The sequence below is a fragment of the Thunnus albacares genome, chromosome 20, assembly GCF_914725855.1.
Source record: "Thunnus albacares chromosome 20, fThuAlb1.1, whole genome shotgun sequence".
Classification (NCBI taxonomy): Eukaryota; Metazoa; Chordata; class Actinopteri; order Scombriformes; family Scombridae; genus Thunnus; species Thunnus albacares.
The window spans coordinates 15852239-15877572 of record NC_058125.1 but is presented as its reverse complement, the minus strand read 5'-3'; the positions used below and the strand labels follow the sequence as shown (position 1 = coordinate 15877572).

Genomic DNA, 25334 nt, shown 5'->3' with positions numbered 1-25334 from the left:
CCTGATAAAGATCTATGCAAACTTCGCTCAAACCATTTTCTCCATCTTTATCTTCATTATCTGATGAAGAGGAGTTAATTATAATCTTATTCCCTCCTCTCTAAACACAGTCATTTTCTCTGTCTTCCCTGGCTCTTCACATCTGCCAGCAGGAAAGTGCCCTCCTCAGCCCTGACTCAGATGGTTTGTGTGTGTATGTTGCTCACTCTCTCCTCCCCTTGCTTCTTTTCTTTTTTTTCCCACTCAAGCTGTCTTACTCTCTCCCTCCTCCTCTCCTCTTACTCTCCCTCCTCACTCTCTCAATCTCTCTCTCCTTTTGATCACTTTGGTCTCTTGCTCCACTCCCTCTCCCTTACTCCTACACGGCTCTGTCACTCACTCACACACTCATACCAGCGCTCCCAGGGCACCTTCTTCACCATCGGAGATCCTCATCACGGCTGCGTTGTGCCAGGTGGGCGCACTCCCTGCAGTCACCATTTCCACCCCGGAGAGTTCCACGCTGGCAGCGCAGCCCCTTCCCCGGCTGAGCATCGGGCGGAAGACCCTGGTGGCAGCTGCTGTGGGGGTCATGCTGGTCCTGGTTTTGGTGGTCCTCATCCCTGTGCTGGTCAGCTCCGTTGGCTCAGGTGGCATAGATGACAGCGGGAGCCACTATGAGATGCTGGGTACCTGCCGCATGGTTTGTGACCCCTTCCCCAGCACGGGCACAACTGGCACAGGTGTGCACGCGGGCACAGATACAGCAACCACAGGCCTACAGGTGGACAACGAGGCAGATCTGAGTGATCACAGCATCGGCCCACCACTGCCTACTTACAGTGCTCATGGCCCACAAGGGAAACCAGGACGTCCGGGCAAGCCTGGACCCCCAGGACCCCCTGGAGAGCCAGGTCCACCAGGACCTAAGGGACCACCAGGAGATGGTGTGGACATAGTACGGACTGGGATACTAGGTTTAGGGGGTAAGGGGGCAGTTAGCACCACCACCTACAACACCACGCCTCGGGTGGCATTTTACGCAGGACTACGAAACCCTCAAGAAGGTTACGACATTCTGCGCTTTGATGACGTGGTGACTAACATTGGTGGTAACTATGAGGGCGCAACGGGCAAGTTCACCTGTAAGATCCCTGGCACCTACTTTTTCATCTACAATGTGCTGATGAGGGGAGGAGATGGCACCAGCATGTGGGCTGACCTGATCAAGAATGGTCTGGTGGGTGACACTTTAAACTCTTCTGACACCTTTTCACTTACTTATTTAATGTTGAATTTAACAAATAGCAAAATCCCAATTTCTGAAAATACAAATAGTTGAAAATGATCCATTTTCTGATATTATGAGTTATGAACCCTGAATCATACACTGGGATGAACCGACATCAACATGCTCAGGGAACAGTGTAACCAGTGTACAGGCAGTCTAAATTGAGTAGTCATGCATTCATGTGTATGGTGATTTTAGGTCTGACTTGGTCTGGTGTTAGAGTTCAGTATAATGACAATGCACAGTGGCATGCTGCCAGATTGTGTATCTGTGCATATTACACATGATGTACACGTTGAAGTGAGTGGAAGGAGTGGAGCGCTATCTCAACTCTGCACACATCAAAACACAGCCTGGGGTAGTGGCTAGTTCAAAGCTGGTGCCCTTTGAAATACAACAAGCTTCATGGAACTATGATGTGCTAGTATGCGTTATCAGATTGCCTGTCAGGCTCAATATCGAATCATGATATTTGCCACATTCATGGATAATTTTGTAATGTCTTTAAAGCCTTGGGTGATGACACTGATCATACATCATGTATATGTGAGCTTCTCCTTGCAAACACCTTGGCCAGACTGCAACAGGCTGTACAGAGGGTCGACACAATAAAACAAACACCTGTAGATTAACATTCAATCCACTGCAATAACTGTGCCAGAAAAGCTAAATTAAAGTGTATAATAAAGCTTATAGTGATCAGTTTTTATGTAGACTGTTTCAGACAGGTGTTATTTTTGAGGCAATAGTTTAAAGTGTTGTCTTGATGGATTGCATTGCAAGATATGGCACATGGGATGTACTTTCATTTTTTACAGCGTGTGCTATTTTTTAATTTTTAAGATTATTTTTTGACATCTTTGCCTTTATTGGACAGTGAAGAGGCAGACAGGAAACAAGTGGAGAGAGAGATGGGTGTGATACGCAACAAGGGTCTCTGGCTGGAATCGAACCAGGATGTTGCGGTTATGTGGCATGCACAGTAACCATTCGGGTATCGGGGTGCTCCTAATGTGTGATATTTTTTCCCTAAGGAACAAAATACCTTACACTGCAATCCAGGACATCACCGTGTTCTTAAAAAAACACCAGAATGGAATCCACATCTTTTCAAAAATCTCCACAAAAATATACCTTATTCACAAATGTATTAGTTATTGCAGGGCTATCATATCGATGGCACTAAACTGTATAATGTAGGTATTCATATTACGCTCTACCCCTATTGTAACTGTAAGCTTGATGGATTTTCATGAATAAGGGTTAAAGACAGGACAAAAAAGGGCACCCCCATCCTTTCCCCCTTCTCATACTGATGTTTGCATACTACATCATATCAAATAGTATATAAGCAAACAGTATATGTGAAAGATAATAGTAAAGAAATACCAAAAGTATGCTCTAACACACATACATTTCACTCCTCACCACAAAGAATAAAATCTTCCACTTAGATTTTTAAAAATGCATTACCTAAGTATTAGATTTACAGTCCATTAAACTTGCTTGTGAAAGACAAAGAGATAAATATACTTATTGGAGACACAGTGTGTAAAAAATTGTAGCTAGATGTTTTAATCATGATGATTCACCTGTTGGCGTTCCATCCTGTGCACTCCAGTTTAATGATCGCCAATTAAGAATGAAACATTTATATAAACATAGCTTCAGGCAAACACGCAAATCAACTATAACTGTTGAGTAAATCACCTACTTAATAATAAACTACTAACAGTATATTTATTTCATTCACACGCATACTGTGCAAAACAAGGAAGGGAATAAAAATGGAGAAATGCTGCCAACAATGAGACGATGAGATGATAATTAATTGGAACGGAAGCTTGGCAGGCCTTCTTATATTAATATTATAAGAATAAAAGCAACAGCAACAGCAACAAAAACATTATTAGTCATTATTAAGATAATAATCATTCAAACTGATAATTGATTTGGGCCACTTTAGCCACTATATTACATGCTCTCAATTAAAAAGTTAGATATTTATGACATAAAGGAGGATAGCGTATTACTGTAAATGAAATTGTCAGTCAGTGTTTTTATGTCATGCTGCTGCAGAGGATGGACGAGGAGAGGAGAGGGAGTTTAGGCTGCATTGCCCTCATGTCTCAGAAATCCATCATCATGCTGTCATTCATGGCTCAGCCTCTCCTCTCAGACCCTGCGGCCCCCTTGACATACACTATTGTAATCTACTAATTAGAACTCAGTGTTCCTATTTTGGTTCTAACTTAGTTTGGAACTTGTCGCCACAATCTGGTTGGAGCAGGGATTACACTTTTATTGTTGATCTGAAGTTGCAGCGTAACAGCAAACCTGGCAACTCCAGATCTTTACTGACATGCTAAAGCTTACAGAGGATATATCCTTTATTGGCTAACTGTCCAGAGCAGAGCAACTTCTCCGGTTCAGTTTTTTTTTTTTTTTTTTGCACAAGTCTGGAAAGGGATTTTGACTTCATGCTCCAGATCTAACACCCTCATTTTATACATCATTAGCCTGTTTTGATACTTACATTCGGGAAACGCAGGATTTTCAGTGCTCCACCCTGAGAAAGGTTGATGTAAGTGTGGAACATGAGGCAAAGGGAGAGCATGCACCGCCATCCTTCCTCAGAGGCAGACTCACTCAAGCTTGACCCTTTCAGTTGAGTCATAAGAGAAAAACAGGATATTCACCACAGGGGACTCACTTGTCAAACAGTGTCAAACTTTAGTCCACACTTTTTGCAAATATTCTCATATATCATACCTCACTCATTTACTGTTTGTTGGCATCAAATTAAGCATTTGTTTCAATATCATCCACTTCTATGATGTCATCTTGGTATTATCCTTCAGGCATCATTAATAATAATGTATAATAAGTAATACTTGTATTTTTTGACAATGAGTGGATGCTTCTTGTTAATATCTGTTAGTTACGTAATGAATTATAACAATTCTTCACTCTACCATTTACATTTCTTCACTTTCTCTCTTCTTGTCTGTGTGCATGTCATATTTCAGGTCAGGGCCAGTGCCATTGCCCAAGACCAGGACCAGAGTTATGATTACGCCAGCAACAGTGTCATCCTTCATTTGGATGCAGGTGATGAGGTTTTCATAAAACTGGATGGGGGCAAGGCTCACGGGGGCAACAGCAACAAATATAGCACCTTCTCAGGGTTCATCCTCTATGCCGACTGAAGACTGGACAGGACGTGGGCTCAACGGTGAAAGGTCACAGCCAGAAGACATTCACTTCCTGACTTTCACTAGTGAGGTTAATGTTGCTCATAGCCACTGATCCACAGTCAGATGGTTTTGACACACCACCGTTGTTTAAGGTCGGCATGAATACAGTGATTAAGGCTGTGGATCTGTGGTTATGGTAACTATCGGTAACCTCCTCATCCATACGTTCCATTGTATTCAGGGTGCCTATGCCGCTATTCTGACGGACACGAGCCACGTAACAATGACACTCACTGCCGTGTGTCATGCCGAGGTGCAGTGACAATTCTGACAGTGCAGATGCCTCACCATCATTTTTGAGCTGTCATTTCAAATTCAAGTCTGGAAATCCAACAGTTGTGGCGACTGCAGTGTTTGTTAACGTGCTGTTTAGATTTATGTTCAGATTATGTTTTCTCATCCTATATGATAAGATGTTGTCTTTCCATGACTGAGGAGATATATTTTGTCACAAGAAATTTGTCAAATATTTGACGCCAGAAATTAGATTATGACTGAACGGCAGATATTCTCCCAAAATGTATTGTGTCTCAGTGTGATCATTTGGGAAATCTTGTCATATTATTCCATTATACTGTATTTGGCATATTGTTAGTGTATAAACTGTAAATTTGATATTGAATCTTGTCTGAACACAGTCAAAGTAGTGTCAGCATTGCACATACATCCTATTGTGTGTCTATTAAAAAATATATCTGTGAGATAGTTGTACAATTATATCATGTAATGGTTAGTGTGCTCATTTGTAAACATTTATTTATTTTATTCATGCATGCAACACCTGTTAAAATCAACAAGCCCTCCAAATGTATGTTTCCAAAAATGAGAGCTGATAAAGAAAAATATAGTGATTTTAAACAAAAATTGTTATTGTGGGCTTAAGGAACATCTATCTATTGCTGTTGCTTTAACTTTTGTTTGTGAATGTCCATGACTTTTCATTAAAAAACAGTTTTTTGCATTTCCTCACACATTATCTCGTTAATGTCACCACCTCATCTACTCTGTGATCAGTTGTTTTGATCTCTCATTTTCCAGTGGAACCAGCCTTTAGTCCTGCAAATGTTACACTCTCATGAGAGCCACGCCAGCACAGCAAGAGGCAATCAACGCAGAGATGATCACTGGGGGAAAGGAAGAGAAATCACAGCTGTGTTAAATGCCAAATGAAGCAGGGGATGATTGTGTTTCACAATCAAAGGAAAGATGTGTGTTTTCCCCTAATGAGTGTGGAGACGTTGAGATATGGCAGGAGAAAGTCAGGAGACGGGTGTTAGAACATATCATGACAAAGCTTAGATCAGTGTAAGAACGTAATCCAGGGCAAATTAGGCTCCGCTGTGACTGCGACACAAGTGTCAGAGACAAGAAAATAGCTTTCGGGCCTGAACTGTAAAAACCAATATATTTCTCTGTTTTCTTAAGAGCTTACTTTGATATTATGAAATTCTTTGGACATAATTTGCCTTTGACATGGGCCACTGAGGCTCCATGACGCTTGAAACACCAAGTTAAGAGTTCAAGAACAAAAGTTTTGAGGGTGTCAAGAAATGTAACTGTGGAAACCAAGTCAAAAATTTCACATTTACTCATTTATTGAAGCTAATAAAAGCGAATGTCAGCAAAGTGTTACCTCCCATCAAAATGCCATTTGAAGTTCAATTAAATTCAGCATTTTGTTGTGAGCTGTAAATTAGTATAACAGTTGATTAAAATGAGGGAAAGAGACTAAGAATGCCACACTGTGCAGTGTCAGAGCATCCGGTTTGTTTAACTGCTCAATGTGGTAAGGGCCAGGAAGCCTTCTGGTCTAAACTTAAGCTTGTCTTAAGACAGCAGAAATCCTCCAGACACAATTAAGACCGAGGGTCCATGCCTAAGCAGAGGTCACCCAAGTCATGGGGCAGCTGAGCACTAGCACAGACTGTTTTCTCCTTGCAGGGTGTATGAGCACATCGTCAAATTAGAGACTTCATGTCACAATGTCAAAGACAAACGCCCCCGGTCGGCGAGAAACTGCTTTCATTGTGGAAACCATTGGAACTGAACGTTGCCCGAGAGTCTGCAACATCTGTACTTTCCCTGAATTTCCCGGGGAGAAACTAAAACGTACCAAAACCACTCTTATGTAAACACGAGACCACAAAGATTAAGTCACAAGTCCATCGGCCTTAACCGTGTCAATATCTATGAGTGAAAAGAGTGACATGAAAATGCACCTAAATCCATTGGTAGGCTGTTTATTTGTGCTTGTTGTTCCTGCCCTATTTCCCAGAACATAATGTACTTTACTTTTGCTATCATGGTAGCACTCATTATTGTGTCATAGTGCATAGATAAAAATGAATCTCTGTTTTCAAGCTACTTATCCAGGTCAGAGTCGCATTGGCAATAGGGGTAAGCCAAAAACCGTCTGTGGAAACCTTTGTCTAAAATGTAGAGAAATTCTCTTGGCAGGCACCGTCTTTGCCTCATCCGGTGAAACTGGGTGATCCTCACTCTATATTGTGCCTGTATAAGCGAAAGAAATCCCTCCTCAGGGGCGTTTGGTTTTGATGGTAACTTTGGCTGAACAACCTGCCCAGCAGGACACTCCAGGGCTGTTTATTTATGATGAAACAGCATCTGGACTGTACACAACACTTGAACCTTTGACTCACATTTCATCTCACATCTCACATGTCCCTCCCGACTTAAAGCAGGTCCAGGGTTTGAACATAACTGTTCTAAGCTGCTTTTTGTTGACGTAAGCTGCATCTCTTGGACTTGGCTTTGGGGATATTCTCAGATTTTCTACTGTACCCCTTTTCATCATGTATAAGTAGAGGGATTTGAAAGATTATGTCTCTGCGGCAGACTTGTTTTAATTTGGTAATCTTCAGTATATGCAAACGTAACCGAAGGAAATTTTGATTCATTCACTCCCGCCCACTCACTATCAGTAAACTGAGATGGCTTTAGTTTGACATTTGCAGGGGCCAATTGGTGAGGCGTGAGGCTTATCAGGCTACTGCAGAGTGCTCGTGTATGCGTTTGGGTCCATGTGTATGAGTGTCTGGGTCACTGTACGGGTCAATGTGAATGTGTGTGTGTGTGTGTGTGTGTGTGTCCCTGCATGTGTCTTTAGTCTCTATGAGACAGGAGAATGGTAGGGTTGGGAAAAGAAACTACCTCCTCTGAAATGTCTGAAGTGACATTAATGATAGTGTTGGTGTTGTTAACTTGAGCATCCCCTCTTAACTCACCAGGGGGGATCTAAATTAGAAGTAGATGCTTTAACTGTTGAGCTAAATTGCCTTTCATTCTCACATACACTTCCTCCCACCAAATGTACAGCCACCTGCCCACACTTGTGTGAGTGTGCACCCAAGAAGATGTTTTCTCACATTTTGACACAAAGACTATAAAAATCACTACTTGGTTGCACAAATTGTCAAAGACACATACAGACGGATGTCAAATTAAAGGAAAAACTGGTACAGGTCTGAATGCTTGACCCCTACAGGGAGGGGGTCTGGTGGCTCTGTTATGCTGTGGGGGACATTTTGCTGGCATGGTTTGGGTCCACTTGTCCCCTTAGAGGGAAGGGTCATGGCAAATCAATACAAAGTTGTTTGATTGATCACCTTTATCCTATAATGAAACATTTCTATCACCATTGTGTTTAGCGTGTTTGCATGCTAACATTTCGTGATTAGGACTAAGCATAAAGTACAGCTGAAGCTGACTGGAATATTATAGTAATGCAGGTATTTGGTCAGCAACAAAAGTATTGGAAAAGTAAGATGAATCACCAAATTATTACAATTCATCCTCTGGGCAACATGGATATCTGTACCAAGTTTCATGGCAACCCATCCAAAAAGTTGTCAAGACATTTCACTAAAAGCCAAAAATGTCAACCTGCTAGTAGAGCTGGAAATAAACTCAGGGGGGTCATCAAAGCCAGTAGGCTTCATTATGAGGGGACCATCAATGTCTGTACAGAATTTCCAGGCAATCCATCCAAAGTGGTGGACCGACCGACAGACCAACACTGCCATCCATAGAGCCATGCTGCTAGCTCTGCAAAAAAAACAGTGTCTCTGCAACACTGGCTGGCTGTCAATAACTACTGACACTGGGCAGGATCTTGCCAGCTGCTCTGCCATCCTTTTCAACCTTGTTATCTCAAGGGTCACCACAAGCCTGTGTATATCACCTTGGAGACTAAAAATAAACAGTAAGTGTTATGTGTACACTAGCTGAACTAATCCTTCAGGCTATAATCTGAAGTACAGCATATGTCTAGTACCTCTGTGAAATGTAAACTGACTATAATATAATGAAGAGTTTCAAAGATGTCAAAGTCATTATTTTTGTACGGTTGCATGTTTATACATCACTGTAAAGGTAGCTTAAGAGATGCAATGTTCCTTTTATACAACATCACACCAACAATCCTGTCATGCCTGCATAGGTGGACTCCGTTATGTCCCCCAGCATATTCCCCAGTGCCTCTTGTGTCTCCCACTCCCGTGTTTCCAGTGCTCCCCTGTCTGTCTCTTCCTGTCTGTGTCTGTGTGTTGGCGTGGGCGTTGCTTTTCTCAACTCACTCTCCCTGGTCACCTGCACACTTGGCTTCTATCAGCTCATCAACCCGCAGCATATCAACCCTGGTTCTTCACACATTCTTCATCAGATCGTTGTTTCAGCTACTGTGGTAGACTCATGTTCTTGGACCACTTACTCCTTGTGATTTCCTTGAGAAGTTGTTGTGTCTGTGTTTTTGTATGCTGACACTCACTGTTTTTTCTCTGTGACCTAGGACCACTGCGTTCCCATCTGCTTTCCTGCCTGTCTGCTTGCCAACTTGCATCCTCACCTCTTCTTCACTCCAGCCAGCCATGCTCTCACCCTCGCCTCACTCCGGTGCCTTCCATTACCTTTCATCCCCTCCTGCAAATCTTCCAACTGTTGCAATAAATCCCATTCCTTTTAAAGGACCAGTGTATGTAGGATTTAGTGATATCTAGTGGTGGGGTCACAGATTGCAATCCCTTGCCCTCACCCCTTCTAAAAAACTCTTGATCAGCGTTTGGATGTGATAAAAAAAAAACCTCTGAGGAGTCGGCTGTTCAGTTTTTCTGTTAAGTACATTTTGTTTTAATTAGCATTAGCATTAGCATTAGCATTATCACAGTTTACCATAGACTGTAAATGCACACTGCTATCCAAGCTAGCATCTAGCGTTAGGGTCAGCTCCATCCTCTTGTCCAAATATGGTCACTTCTGGTTCCAAAAATCCAAGCTGGCGATGGTCAAATCCAAGATGGTGATGGTCAAATTGCTAAACTCATAAAAAAACATGAAAGGCAGTTTGTCCATTCAGGGCTACTGTAGAAACATGGCAGTGCAACATGGCGGGCTTCATGGAAGAGGACCCATTCCCAGGTAGATATAAAGGGCTAATTTTAAGGTAACAAAAACACAACAATTCTTATTTTCAGGTGATTATACACTAATGAAAACATACTTGTGAATATTATATTCCATTTCTGCCAAGTCTGCTCTACTAGATGCTGCTAAATTCTACACACTGCACCTTTAACCTACCTCTCTGTGTTTGTGTTCTGCGTTTGGGTCCCCACTCACTGAACTAACAGGTTATCATGGAAACCTGGTTTACAGTATGTCCTCAAGATCACAGTAGATACTATAGAAAGTATGATTACAAGGAAGTCGCAGGTAGAGATTGATCTTTGTGAGACCTTAATCTTACTTGTATTGTGAAAATGACAATGCTCTCATCAGTTCCTGCAGCTTTCTCATGAGTTTTCTTGGCTTTATGTCAGAATGGTCAGCAAAGCTAGAGGGGAGATGTATGTTTGTGATAAACTCACTATCCAGTGCAGTGTTTCACTGTCATGAAGTTACGCTGCCATTTATTTCAATTTATTAAATTATTTTTTAAGAAACATTTTCCAGATTTACATTTTTGACATCATGCCAAGACTTATTAGATTTATTAGCTGCCTTCAGCCACTGGTTTCTGTTCACTACTCTATGTTTTGAGAATCAATTTAAAAAATTGACACTTAAGCGAGAAAGGTTATAAATATATCAGTGTCTTCATTTTGACAACTTGAAAAAAATATATATTTCTTGTTGTTTCCAAAGCTTTCCACCACATTTTGCAGCCTTCCTCGGTAGATGGAGTTGCTCAGTTGTAATGGAGATGGTTTATTGTTATCAAATGACCTAAGAATTTGAGTCACCTGATAGCTGTCTTCATGCACTGTGGTAAGAGAAATTATTCAAAATGTTTATGACATCCAATCTTAGTACAGTTTGCTGGAAATATCTATCTAGCCTTTTTCTGCACCAGTGTGCAAGTCATATGGACTGGACGGTAGTCTAGTAGTATGGACAACTTGGATCATGATCTAGTTGCAGCATTTTATAACTGACTAATACTTTTCAGTAACCAGAGAACTGGTGAGGTCTCTGTTTATAATATGTTTCATGATGGAGCCAAATTTGATTTAGCTCAATCATTTTGGCATAAAAGATAAGTCAAAATAGTCCCTAACAAATATACCATTTACTCCTTACTGTTTGAGTAATGTTCGGGAGAAACTAGAGTATCCAGCTATTTTAGAAATCAATGGGCTTGAGAGCCACAGAAAGGTGGACAGTATTGAGAGATGAACTAACACGTTGTCACTTTAAAATTTTGAAAAATTTTAAAGTGACAGCTGGTGACATTAAAAAATGTCACCAGCCTTATTTTTTAAAGAACTGTTGCAGAAATCCTCTAAATCTGGAAACTGACATTACTGGCAAATGTCTCAGCCAGAGTTCTACAAAGGCACAAATATAAACATTCATACAGTCTGTGATGAACATCTATACCTTTTATTATTCTCATATTATTCACACAGATGCAATTACTATTGCTCATTAATGTTCCAGTGTTGCTTGTCTACCTTAGAGCGTTAGAAAAACAACCAGTTAAAGGAATAGGATGATTGAGCAAAAAGGCTATTAATTTGTGGTCAAAATCTAACATTGTGATCAGATGTAACTTCACATAAAGTGACAGTAAGGATCACTACACATATTGCAGGTTGCAGTGGCAGGAGGACAAACATCTGCCTATATAAAATCACCATCTTGCATTGTAGTAGATCTGCATGCACATTACTCCTGGTAATACCAGTGCTCGGGAGAACATGACAGCATGCAATACTTCCCCCGCTTCCTTCCCCATCATCATGCTTGATATGGGGACTGTCCAGTGTGTCAGTGACTCAAGACCAACGGCCTTGTTCCTTCATGGCCCTGACTGAGCCAGGGCTAACACGCAGGGACAGGCTGAGTCATGTGGCTGGGGACGCTCCGCTGGCGTGTTGCCTGTCTCTTCACCTCACCGCAGTCTCTTGGATGCAGCCTGACAACGGGCTACGGAGGCACTGCGAGTGCCCCTTCCTCAGCGTGACACTAGATGCCAGAGTTCAAGAACACTATCGTCGTTACAGTTGCTCAGGCCTGTTTATTCTACCCGTCGGTGTCGAGATGCATTTGTGACCTGTTGTGCTTCAAGAGAGTGGGAACATCAGTGACTTTTTGGGTTTTTCATCATTGCTCTTTTTATAGATTTTTTTCTTTCTTTTATTTTTGTTGAAATAATGACCAAAGCCTTGGTCAAAAATATCATATCAATCACATGGCTCTCCATGAAGTGGCTCTCATCAGCTAATAACTCACAAATTCAACTAGAGATCAACAATCTTAGACAATCACAAAATTCCAGGAGATACAGTAATTCAAGAGTTTTATACTTTAAAACATCTACAAGGAGTTTTTAACTGGTCACAAAACAGTCTCATTTTAACACTGATGCCTCTATTTGACCTACATAAGCAAACAAGATCATCAGCGAGAAGATTGGATATTTCAATATAATCATTCTAAATACCTGCCACTCGGTCAGATTCCCCACAAAATCAGATGAAATGATCTACTGCACGCAGACTGGAAGAGCCTACGTTTACATTACATGTAGCATTGCAGCATGAGGGAGTACAAAGACATTATAAGCACAAGGGGAGGACATTTCTCTCTGTTTGATAAGTCTAAAACTAAAGTTAGACTTATTGTTGGCTTCCCGACTCATTTCAAAAAAGACTAGAGAAACAGAGAGAGAGAGCGCGAGCGAGCTGAGAGAGAGAGAAAGAGTGAGAGAGCAGTGGTGGTCTGCAGCTAGAGAGTGATTGAAGAGCGGGAGCGATGGTAGTGAGAACAAACCTGTGAATCAGATAAATAAAACATTATTTTCCGATTGTTTCATGGTGGTTACATTCTAAATCACCAATAAACACACCCACACCTCCACCACACAACCCTGCGGGAAGGTGCCGCATTGCCGGATTTGGTGTGAATGCAGCTTTACATGTAACCTAGGTGTACGGACGGTACTAAGATAAAGTAGTGGTGGTCATGGGAAATCTTCATTCAGGGAAACACTACCGCTTTTGTCCACAGCAGCTGCCAAAATCAAGACAAATTGAAAGTTCCTTGTAGTAACTTTAAAAAATTAATTCTGTTTTTTTCTGCGTCATTCACTATTTTGCAGAAAGACCTTTGTCAACCCCAGAGAGATGAAACCCCCCTCTGTGTTTGTTTAATCCACATGAAGACTTGAACAATAATTGTAATTGTTGAAGTAAGGGCAAGCTCTTTCACTCAAGAACAGAGTGGAAGTAGAGAGAACAACATACTGTGACAATTATGAAAAAAAATCTGTCACATGTAACAGATTCATAAATGTGGAAGCTGTGGATGCTTTACATTCTGATACTCTGGGGTCTGCCTTTTCTATGCTGATTTTTTCACAGTGAGATATTTATTGTCTGAGCAAAATGGTGAGCATAGAGAGAAGCTCTTGCAAACAAACACTTTTAGCATTTATGTTTTAACTACAACATTATGTGCAATCAAACATTGTAGCTGCACAAGAAATGTCTTGACAGATGTCTGAATCATCCACTGTACTCTGAGCCCCTCCCTGATTTTTGACAAAATCAAACCACCTGTTTAAAAAGACTAAAATGTACCAAATCTGTTGGTAGACTATCTGCCCTACCAATGACAGCAGCTCACTACTGGAACTGGTCTTGATTACAAATCATTGTTCCTTTTTTTCCAAACGGAGCAGACGTAGTTTCATTTGAACCACACAGAGCTACAGAACCGCTGAGCAGGAGGACAGGAAAAACATGTCTTGGGGATAAATGTTGTTATTTGGTGTATAACTACTTTATTTGGATTTTTGTTTATTATTCTTTTAAATGCTCAATGTTTAATGATCAACTCAAGGAAATAATAAATTTTAACAAACACACCTTTTTATGTTTGAAGACCACTGATCCACTTTTTTGGGTAGCTTGCCTCTGACCGGCATCTTTATTGTGACTGGCTGTAAAGACTTAATCATAAAGGTCAGATGTAATTTGACAAAATTATCATGATATGAAACAGACTGACTGTAGCATTGCTCATAACTGGATAGGGAACAACTTAAGTGCTGTCAACAACTCACATTTCTGTCGGAAATGATCAAAAAGTTCTCTTTTTACTTGAGTTAGTCAAAACAATCAGACTTCTAAGTCCTATTTGACATGGAGAGTTAATCCTTATATAATTATCATAATGGGCCTTTTTGTTACTAATGACGTTAACAGTGTCTCCAAGTTTCCCAGTAAGTCATGACAGTGTGACAGTGAGCCAGCATGGACAGCACCAGGATCCTGAAACTGAAGCAGCTAAAAGGAATTCAGCCATGATTAGCTTTTCCTACTATGACAAGTCAAAATATCTTCTCTGAAAAAGGCCTATGGGAAATCACGAATGTACTGGGTCATGTAATGACATCATTTGGTATAAGTTTTCACTTTCTCTGGCTAATTAGACCTTTGCTTGAGTGGAGCTATGTTGGGAATTACATGAGGTTTGATTAATTGGATATGGTCCAATTAATCAAATAAGTGAAAACACCTGTGTGGGTGAACCATAACTGTCTAGAGGGTTTAACATTTAGATTGAAACCAGCTTTGGTATCTCATTGTTGCTCTTACATAGACACTATAATCACCCTCCTCCACACACACACTCACTCAGATACATAAATATGCTAGAATGTGTCTATAAAGAAAACAATGACTGTGAATGTCTTGTATTCATTGATAATTCGCCAAAATGGCATAACTAAATTGTTTTAAACAACCCATGATGAATACTGAAAGCTTATAACCCTCTAGGACAGCACGTATTTTCATTTTGGTGATGAAAAAAATTTGCCCCTTAAGTAAACAATTCAGACTCAAAAACAACGTTGACTAATGCAATAGTTATTGGAAATTTGTTTAGACTGTCAATTATCCAGACTTTGGAGCAAAACAATTTATTTTGTTTGCCTTTGCTCAAGCTGTTTTACCTTCCCTGACAGCAGTGGGCGGGGGGAATGATGAAAAACCACTCAGACAGGAGATTCCAAAATGTCGACACGCTGTGGTGCCGTAGGCCAACTCTCTGAACATGATGGTGAGATTATAGAAGTCTTTACCCCCTGCCATCAGAAAATGATTTGCTCTGCTCCCGGTGAGGATCCACAACACACAATAAAGCAGCAGGTTGTGCCTGAATCCATGCACTTTTACAAAGTGTAACAAGGCAACTTAAGACTTTCACCTTTTAGCTTGACACATTCAGAATTAAACCCAATTTATATTCAGACTGAGACTTTGCCACCCTTCTCTGCCTCGGGCATTCACACTTGCTGGTACAGATATAGTCTTCCTTCCACGCTCTGCATCTGGCCTCTGTCTGTGTCTGAGAAAGAGATTGAGAAAAGACACACTTTGAAAATCTCTGCTGAACAGCTGGCTGCCCAGTAAAGCATGTTACCCTCCTGTATCACAGCGGAGCCAAGTTTAAAGGAACAATCTAAGAATAGACCATGTTCATCACGGCTCTGGCTGTAACAGTGTGATTGTGTGAATTATAAAGGCAATTGTGTGTATTGAATGAACATGTGTAAAAAAAATTAAATTGTGTTTGTGGCTGTGATTCTGTGTATTATATATACAGCATATACCAAAATGTGTGACCATGCAGCTGTGGTTCACTGCCCCCCCGCCACCGCAGCAAGAGTCACTTTGCATTAATTCGCTGTGGCTTGATAAAAACAAAGAGCAGACCAGTAGGGGCTTTAGAAGGAGCCAAGTGAGCCACGCAGGCTAGTGGGACCTCATTGCCAGGATGATGTCACCATGCCTGCCTGTGGGCCTCAATTTTCATGTCTACATATGTGGAAAGAGCAAGGACATCGCAGCTGACCATTAATGCAAGTTCATTATTATCTTGTCCTGAAGACCTGCCAGTAAGACATTCCTCTATATGACTCTAATTATATCAGCAATTCCAATGTCTGTTGCAAAGAATAATTGATTGCAAGTTTTTCCATTTGCCACTGATTCGACATATGAGGATCAGCGTACTTATAGGAGTTCTACTCAACGTGTGAAAACAGCTGTACGTCTTCTGTGGCTCTGAAAGGAGCTTTGTGAAGCTGGAGAAAATAACCCTGATGATGTCATAGTGATGTCATCAGGGTTATGTTAGACTGGGCTTCGAGATTTTTACCAGAGAGTCTGGGTTATAAACAGGAGGGTTTAAAATAAATTCAACAGGCAAGGAAGGTCTGAGGAAGGCATAGACTGTATATAAAGATTGACGTAGCGAGGTGTGACGTCACCTGTTGGTTTGCTTTGGAGCCAGTTGAAGCCCAGAGCTGCTGCTGCTTACAGTCAGGGCGCCATCTTTTCTGTTTGGAGGCAAGATCTTTCTAATAAGGAAGGCGAGGTGTTGCCTTTAATGGTCTGGAAACACGCCACCTTGGACCGAAGTTGCAGGCGAGTGAACTGTCAATCACAACTGTCAATCAACACCTACATGGTAGATATCCTAGCCTACTATATGTCTTCAAATCCTTTTAACAGAGGAATAATGTCCAAAATTACAACCAGCAAACTTATAACAGGGCAAGAATTTAGCGAATGAGACCATAATGACATAATGAAGAAAAAAAATTACTTACTATTTCTATAGAGAAGTTTTTTTTGATTGGGAGTCAATTGGAGCCAGCATCTAGCAGCTGACAGTGGTATTACACTTTAACGTACTCTTGTGCACTGGCTTCAGTCTCAATCAGTGATAGTTGCCACTTGGGGAGGAAAGACCCTATTGAAGTACATTGTGGGGTTTGTAGGATCCAGTGTTTTTTAAGCTTGACCCATACTAATCAAGTCAAAATTTTCCAGCCTGGGTCACTTTCTGTTTTGCAATGAACTTAATGAAGGTCTAAAGCTAAATCGGTTGAGTATATGTAACAGAACCATGTGCTTCTTCACTAATTTTTGACCAATATCTTAATAATACTGAAAGTGGAACAAAGTTGTTTGATCGTTCAGTATGAAGTTTATCCAGCACTAAAATATAAGATATTAGATATATAAGATATATAAGAATTGACACCATGTGACACTTTGTTACATTAAAACAGTAGTGTTTGATCATTTATATTTAAATTAAGCAGCTAATCTTACAAATCTTATATTTTAGTTACAAGTGAGTGAGCACAGAAAAAAAAAAACCTTCACAGACTTGGTATTTACAGAGGACAGCTTCAAGTGTAAGAAAATACAGTGATAAATATAAAGTCTTGTTAATTCATGTAAATTCACACTGTTCCCATTAAAAATGGATTGTCAAATAAATTCTCATCATACATCGTCATTATACAGGTCATTCACATACAATCTTAACATAATCCATAGGGATCCGATCATTCATAGTCAGTACTTTTTACTTTTTAGTACTTTTTTTCTCATGAGGTGTAACAGTGGGATTTTTGTATGTTACAGGGTATCCTAAAGTTTGAAGTGAGAGTTGGTGCCGAATCAATGATAACTAAAGAAACCACAGACACCTCTGGACATCTATAGTTGTTAAGAATGTATAACTTTTTAGTTGTTAATTTACTCTTTCTGATGTCTGGTGTTTCTATTTACAATCTATACAATCACCCCAAACTCTCCTTTGGATAACTTCATAAGCTGTAGCTAAATAAAATCTCATCCTATAGTTATTGGTTTTATCTGTTTGTTGACTGATGCATGAAAATACAGATTTTTCCAGTTTTGTGCTCCATTCTAAATCACTGTTGAGACCATCACTCTTATAACTGAGCAAGGATGGGGGGGCTTGTACTGCAACTGAGGCTCTAAGGTATAGCCTTCATGTTTTTAAGAGTCTCAGAGTAAAACCAACAGAAATTGCACCTAAAAATCCTTCACACTAAACCACATTTGTCAGTGCAAGTGATGTCAATAATGTAAGTCTGTGTTAACCAACAGAGCACCTTACACCACTGAGCTGTAGTGGCGGGTGCTGTGAAACTAATCTCACAGTAAATTGCATCGGTACCTCCGACCTGCCTTCTCCTCTTTCTATTCATGCCCTCATCTTTGACCACATCCTGGACCAATTTCTTCTCTCCCTCGTCTGTCCTCTGTTAGGACAAAAGCATCTTGGCTGCGTACAGCAGTATCCCACCCAGACCAGCAGTGGTAGCAATAGCAATGACCCTCACTAAGAGGAAGTCCATGGAATCCTCCAGCTTTGTGTGCAGCCGCAGGACCTGGCGGTGGGTGTCCTCCCGGCTGCCAGAGTTCTCAATAACATGATTGGCCAAGCCGCGCTTTTCATTGAGCGGCATCTGTGCAGCCACGCGCTGCTCAGCCTGCTCCTGGGTCAGGCCATCCCTCTGCATCAGGCGCAATAGCTGAGTGGCAGGGTCACTGAAAAGGAACGGACAATGGAGGTTATTTATGGTGAAGCCAAAGTACCCTGTTAAAAAAATCCAGAGGTAGTGAGTCATGCTAATAAGGCTCAGAGAGAGCTGGAAAGAGGTATCCAATAACTCACAAAACTATGGGCTTAACGGCCAGTTTCTGTCAAAAACAAACCTCCGAATATTTAATGGTTTAAAATATGAAACCTACAAACAAACAGTCTAAAAGTAACACTCTAAAGTGATGGGGGGTGGGGGGGTGGGGGGTGGGGGGGGGGGGGGGGGGGGGGGGGGGGGGAAGTAATCGTGTAGTCTCACCAGTAAACTACGACGGTGTGGTTCAGAAACTGAGTGAGCCGTCTGGTTTCAAAAAGAAGAGGGACATCGAGCACAACATAGCGGTACCCTAAGGAAACGGAAGAGAAGGAGGAGCATTGTGTAACAGATTCAATTAGTGTCAACACATTTACACTTTTAACACTGTGAAAAAACTGGTAACACAATTAAGTTAATTACTTTTTAAGAACATATAACAAGTGGTGTATGAGAAGTTTATTTTAAATGCACATTCTTGGGTTGCTTAAGAATGAATCTACAGAAAGTGGGAGTCAGGGCCGTTTCTTTTAAAGTTATGGTATGAAATGATTACAGCAGAAGATCTAGTGTGAAGCAGCATCTTATCACTTTTATCTCTTCACCTTCTACATTTTCAAATATCTCAATATTTAGCTCACAGAGACCAATTCAGAAAGTTTTGTTGAGACAAAATTCTCTAAACTAATGTCCGTAGATGCACTGCAAAAGAGCCCTGACTCACTTTCAGTTAATTTTCCTACTTTTCACTGCTTAGAGTTAACTGCTAAGTCAGCCAAGCACGATTCCTTCCGCACCTCTGAGAAAGTAGAACAAGATCTCTTTCAGCATTGCTTTATGGATCTCCGGGTGGGTGATGGAGTTCAGCAGCTTCCTCTTTTCTTCGTTGGTGAAGATGAGCTGGCCGAGCTTCTGTCTGTCAATCTCCCCGTTCTCAAGCAGGATCTCCGGCCCAAAATGGTAGACGATGCGGGAATAGGCAGGAGTGTGCGGCTCCACGACTGTTTTCAAGAAAAGACAGTGACATTTGGTTTTTTTTTCCCCCACTGGAAACCGTTGCAATTAATTAGTTTCAAACTAATCGTATTTTATTCATGTATTTGTGGTAGATATTGCAATCCTGTAGGACATAGTGACAGCAAAAGAATAAAAAAGAACAGCAATTATTTTACAGATTCATCAAACACCTGAGTAAAATTATATAACTAGCCTCATGTCTTATATTTTCTCCTGTATGCAGCTGCACACTCTTCACCCACTTCTGTGACCTTTTTATCTTCACCACATAACTAAAACTTCAACCCTGCAGTCAGCAGAGACAGCCTTCATGACTCACACTCTCTCTCCAAGGGTCTGTCTTAATAAACTTCCTACAGGCCAAACCTCCTCATGTCCATTTCAATATTTAATTATAGCAATGATAATACTAAAAGTCATTATTACATCAATCAAGGTTTAGTCAATCTTGTGAGACATATATGTAGGTGAATCCCAGTTCCAAGATCATAGTTTATTTTTTTTATTTATATTTCAACCATATATACATTCATTCACTGTGTAAATCTGTATAGTTTGTAGCAGAGGGATATTCACCCACCTTTTCTGGCCACAACATCAGCATCAATAATGGGGCAGCCAAGCTCCCGCAGCATTGAAGACACTGAGCTTTTCCCTGAGGCAATACCTCCAGTCAGCCCCACCAGGAACATCTTGGAAGACATAAAAAAAAAAAAAAATTAAAAAAAGACAAGATGTATCCGAGCTGTTTTTTTTATTGTAATAAAACTGTTAGATAGATAGATAGATAGATAGATAGATAGATAGATAGATAGATAACAAATATGACAAGGAAAAATATAAAACAAAGACAATCAAAGCCTGGATAAAACAGTTAAAACAGTCTGAACGACAGCACCGGACACACGGATAATTGATGTGTACGATAAAACACAAGGCAATAGAAACTCCAAGAGCATATAAGAGTAAAAAAAGACCTAACAGCCAGCAGTAATAAATAATCATAAAGGTCACTTAGTGAGTCAATGTCAAGCACATGAAAACTGTCATGGTGATGACACAAAACATAACATGTAGACTGACTAAAGCTGGGTCTATTTTGTACATATCAACAATATTAATAGTCAAATAAGACAAATATTAAGCTTTGAATGCATCTACATCTTGAAAATACATGAAAGATATGAACACAGATAATGTAGATATGCATACACAACAGTACCAATATAATTACAATTCAACTGCAATTTGAATTGGTGCTTTTATTTCTGTAACGTTAGTTGAAATGTTTTATAGCCTTTTCGAGGCTGTCATGAGGTTTGACATCACGCCCCCTGCTGTGGAGATACTGAGCTACACACAGCTTATGTGTGACTCTGTGCCAAACTGATGTAAGTGTTGGAAAGTTGGCTTCTACTTTACCAAAAGCCAAAATAAACTCTGACGACACTTAGCAGCTTAATAACGCGTCAACCAGGTTAAAGGTGAAGAGAATAACAGACTATTTTTTTAAGTTACTACTATCAAAATACTTATGTTATGCAGTTTTGCTTTACCTTGTAAGTGTCAGATACTCCTTAAATCGGATGAATGTACAGAGGAAGTCCGTGCAGTGGTGAGGCTAAAAAGAAAATAAAAACAACCAGGACTGCTCACAAGCTAACGTTAGCACTAGTGTTGATCGGGTCAAAACGACCACAAACATACAAGCAAACGAACCGCCGCCATTTTCACTTCGTCCTTTCAGCTATACACACAGAGATGAAAGGGTTGGAGACTCTCGTGTTGCTGGATAGTGTTGTCTACAACTCTGAAATGCAGTCAAGTGAATGCTAACGACCTAGCTTCTTAGCTTGACGAGCGCCACCTCGAAACTCTTCCGACGTCCCGACTCCCTTACTAGTTTGACGTTAGTTCCGTCTAATCGTAAACCAAACTGAGCCTCAGAGTTGTTCCAAAACGTGTTTATTTCACAGAAACACACATTTTAAAAATGAAAAAGTAGGTATACTTTTTATGAAATAAAAAAGTTAATCCATCCTGAAATAAATGTATGAACTGAAATGTGAATTAATGTATGTGAAATAAAATTTAAATACAATTTTTCGCATGAACAAAAACACAACAGAATAAACGTTGGCATGTCCATTTTCCTGTGGAAAAATATTTATCTTATGCTTTCTAATCAGTACTTTTGGTTGAAGATGACACCGCTGACACAACAGGCAGACTGGAGGAATTGTGGGAATGTTTGGACCTTTTTCCTCTGTGGACCATTTCGCCTCCATTCTCCCCTTCCTCCCGCTCCAGTCTGCCTCTTTTAACAAAATGGTCAATCCGGGACTCCAGGCTCTCGCAGCATGGACGCTCCAGCAAAGGCCGGTAGTTTCTCTGCCTGCTGCCTTCTATTAGCCAGCAGTGGTTAGAAGACTCTCCACCTGTGGATGGAGAGGAGTGAAACAATTTATATACACAAATGTAAAGTGAAGTTACTCAAACAAATCAGCGCCATGGTTCAGGTCTAAGAAAAATATTTAAAGGATGCATAACTTGGAAACATACCAGTAATGGGTAGCAAGGGTATGATGGTACTATCACTTTGTAAAAATTGTATTACCAACATGTTTCATGTATTAAATGCTTATAATGCATTAAAATATTAATTTAACACCCTATTTTGGAAGCAGTATGATGGTGCTACAAAAGAGCATGATAGTGCAGCAATACAGTTGGGTTGCTGACATAATTTGTCACTGCATAGTGTAACATCCACATCATTCCTGCCAATCAGGATATCAGTTTTATTTATGAAGCCCAAAATCTCTGAGACAAAAGTTTGTCTCAAAAAGTCAGACTCTCGGTTTGTACTGTAAAAGGAAAACTTCACACACAAAAAAGTGAGGTTATAGTGTGTCATAGTTGTGTCACTTGTATTTTTTTTTTTTTTTTTTTAAACAAAAGCTAACATACATCTGAATTTTTAGACCCACAGAGGGCCACTTAAAAAAATCCTGTTATGATAGTCAGTTTCATGATGAAATTTCACAAGCTGAAGTCTAAAATGTCAAGGTGCGTCAGTCGTCTAAATTCATCTCACCGACGGCCTCCAAACCCTGGATCATCCCATGGAGGACGTGGGTCTTGACTGCACTCTGGGTCCAGTGTTGCTGCAGTGCAGATAGGGCGTAGTTCACCTCCTCAGTCTCCTGTTTCCAGCTTACACCTTCGAAGTTGCAGTCGTACAGCACCAGCGGGTAATCTACTGCCATGCTAGACACAAAGGTTTAAGAAAGATTCATAGTGATGTATTTATCCTGACTTTGACGGCTCCTAGTGGTAGTATCAAAAAAAAGACAAAAACTCAAACACAGTGCACAACAACACAGCAGTGAACTCACCTGTATTGGGGCTTCCTCGGGTTATTCTGAACATCCAGGAGCTGATTAATTATTTCTGGGGCTTCCAGCTTTTGTCCGATTAGAAGAAGCACTGCCATCATGCAGCGTACCTACAACATAACACAACAAGAATTTCAGTGGTTTGCAGTAAGAGACTGCAATGTCATTACTCAAAGAACTCATATCTGGCAAGAGATTAATGATATCAGAGACTGTTTCTTAATAGCGTACATTTAAATCCATCTCCTCTACATTAAAACATTACATTCAAATAAATAGTTTATTTATTTATTTCCTCATTTCCGTTTGTCTTGAATTGTCAGTATTTGGTTATTTTGGAGGAAAAGCGCTGAGATTTCTGTTTTATTTTTGATACCTGGTGGTAGAGGAAGGCCAGTCCTTTGATCTCAAATATGAAGAGGTCGTACTGGTTTGTGCTGGAGATGTGCTCAGGTTGTACAGGCTTGACTGTTGCTGACAGGATGGTCCTCTCAAACTGCAGGACTCCGTTGCCTACATCCATTTTGCACAGGTTGCGAAAGTCATGTGTTCCCTCATATCTGTCAAGGGTCAAGAGAGCGTCAAATGAGAACAGCGACTGCAACAAGCGACATCAGTGTTTATGATTTTGTATCCCCCCCCACCTTTTTGCAGCGTCCGCCATCAGCGCTACATCTATGGAGCCTCGGGGGAAGTAGTACCGGTACGTGCGGGACTGACAATCAAAGCGTGCGCTGAAACCCTCTGCTACTGGGGCCCAGTCCAAGATCCTGATGTCCTGAGGCAGAACTCGGTTCAGCATCTTCACATATGGAAGCTCAGATGCTGCAGCTTTTGTCTTGGCACAAACATCAACATTTTCAGGGAGCGTAACACCCAATCCTCCACAAAACTGTGTGGAGCGCAGATCAATGGTTATCACCTGGGGGGAAAGAGAAGTTCACTCAACTACTACAACTACAATTAAGTGTTCATTATGTCTGCAAATAATGATTATTTTCTCGATTAATCAATTAGTTATTCAGCCCATAAAATGTCAGAAAATGGTGAAAAATGTCTATCACTGCTTCCAAGAGCCCAAGATGACTTTCTCAAATGTCATGTTTTGTCCACAACCAAAAGATCATCATTACTATTGGAATCAGAGAATATGGACATTTGTTTCTTAAGAAATGACTCAAAGTGATGAATCGATTATCAAAATAGTTGTTAGCTAATTGATTAATCTATTAATCGTTGCATCCAGGCCACTATATTGTTATGAAGGTGAGTGTGTGTATCAGTCTTTGTTGTGGGGCATCCTCTTGAACACAAGAACAACACATCAGAGAACTCACTTGGGAAAAGGCACTGACTCCTTTATCCGTACGACCACACCGGTGGTAGTTGGAGCTCTGCCTGTCCTGGATCAGCCGTGTCTTCAGGAGAGCTTCGAAGAGTCTGGCCTCCACAGTGTTATCTGTGTTCTCCTGAACTGCAAACCCCTGGTAGACCCATCCCAGGTAGGCTAGACGCAGAGCTACATGGCGCCGAGGGTGTGCAGAAAAGTCAAAGGGGCGCTCCTTGCCAGCTTTCCTCCCCTTTTTACTGCTGGTGCTGTTGCAGTCTGAGTTCTCATTAAGAGATGGACAGGACTTCACCTCCATGTCGTCTCCAGCTCCACTTGTCTCCTTCAGCTGGGACTTGAGCTTCTCCAGCTCTCCCTCCAGCTCCTTTATTCGCTGGATTAAGGCTTCTGACATGCTGCGTGGAAAAAGGCTGAGAAGAGGGACCAAAACATAAATATTTCTCCAAATAATGATTAGCTAACACTTCAAATATCCTCTAATTACGCTAAATACTTTGTTATTCTTTTATTTTCCAGTATCTCAGCAAGTAAGGCTCTGTACTTTTTACCTTTGCTTAGTAACTTTTATATTTACCACAATATTCAGTCAGGTAGCTTACTTTGTCCCGACTGAACTAAATACTCTACGTTAACTGGTTAACCAACATACAGCTTGTTAGTTAGTGTCCTAAGTTATGTAGTAGGTATATTAGTGGAAATATATAATAATAATATTGCAGTAAAACATAGTCTTTACCTTTGATTTGACTCTCAGGGTTGCTGACAAACTTGTCTTTTTCACTCAGTTGTCTGAGCTACTGCTGCACACATGCTATTTTACGTGTTGCGGCGAGCCGGAACAATTTAGAGAGCGGATTCACTTCCTGTAGAGGATATCTGGGAAATGTAGTCTTGTAGTCTGATTCAATAACAATAACAACATTATCTAAAACATAATAATAATAATAATAATAATAATAATAATAATAATAATAATAATAATAATAATAATAATAATAATAATAATAATAATAATCATCATCATCATCATCATCATCATCATCATAATCATCATAAT

The 25334-nt window shown here is 40.6% G+C and overlaps 3 protein-coding genes across 3 annotated transcripts; 1 reads left to right on the top strand and 2 right to left on the bottom strand.

Moving 5' to 3' along the window:
• Positions 1-319: 319 nt before the first annotated feature.
• LOC122971278 (C1q-related factor-like) lies at positions 320-5452 on the top strand. Its single transcript, XM_044337855.1, has 2 exons — positions 320-1219; positions 4300-5452. Exons 1-2 carry the CDS (start codon positions 572-574, stop codon positions 4477-4479), a joined length of 828 nt encoding a protein of 275 aa, XP_044193790.1. The 5' UTR covers positions 320-571; the 3' UTR covers positions 4480-5452.
• An 11665-nt stretch (positions 5453-17117) lies between these two features.
• On the bottom strand, positions 17118-21430 carry dcakd (dephospho-CoA kinase domain containing). Its single transcript, XM_044338054.1, has 5 exons — positions 21088-21430; positions 20112-20223; positions 19312-19515; positions 18740-18827; positions 17118-18428 (listed from the first exon to the last, which is right to left on the bottom strand). The coding sequence occupies exons 2-5, from the start codon at positions 20221-20223 to the stop codon at positions 18143-18145; spliced, it is 690 nt and encodes a 229-aa protein (XP_044193989.1). The 5' UTR covers positions 21088-21430; the 3' UTR covers positions 17118-18142.
• Positions 21431-21479: 49 nt separating this feature from the next.
• On the bottom strand, positions 21480-25125 carry pus3 (pseudouridylate synthase 3). The gene is made up of 7 exons (XM_044338053.1): positions 25014-25125; positions 24267-24687; positions 23574-23851; positions 23306-23489; positions 22930-23039; positions 22629-22801; positions 21480-21969 (listed from the first exon to the last, which is right to left on the bottom strand). Exons 2-7 carry the CDS (start codon positions 24669-24671, stop codon positions 21713-21715), a joined length of 1407 nt encoding a protein of 468 aa, XP_044193988.1. The 5' UTR covers positions 24672-24687; positions 25014-25125; the 3' UTR covers positions 21480-21712.
• Positions 25126-25334: the final 209 nt, after the last annotated feature.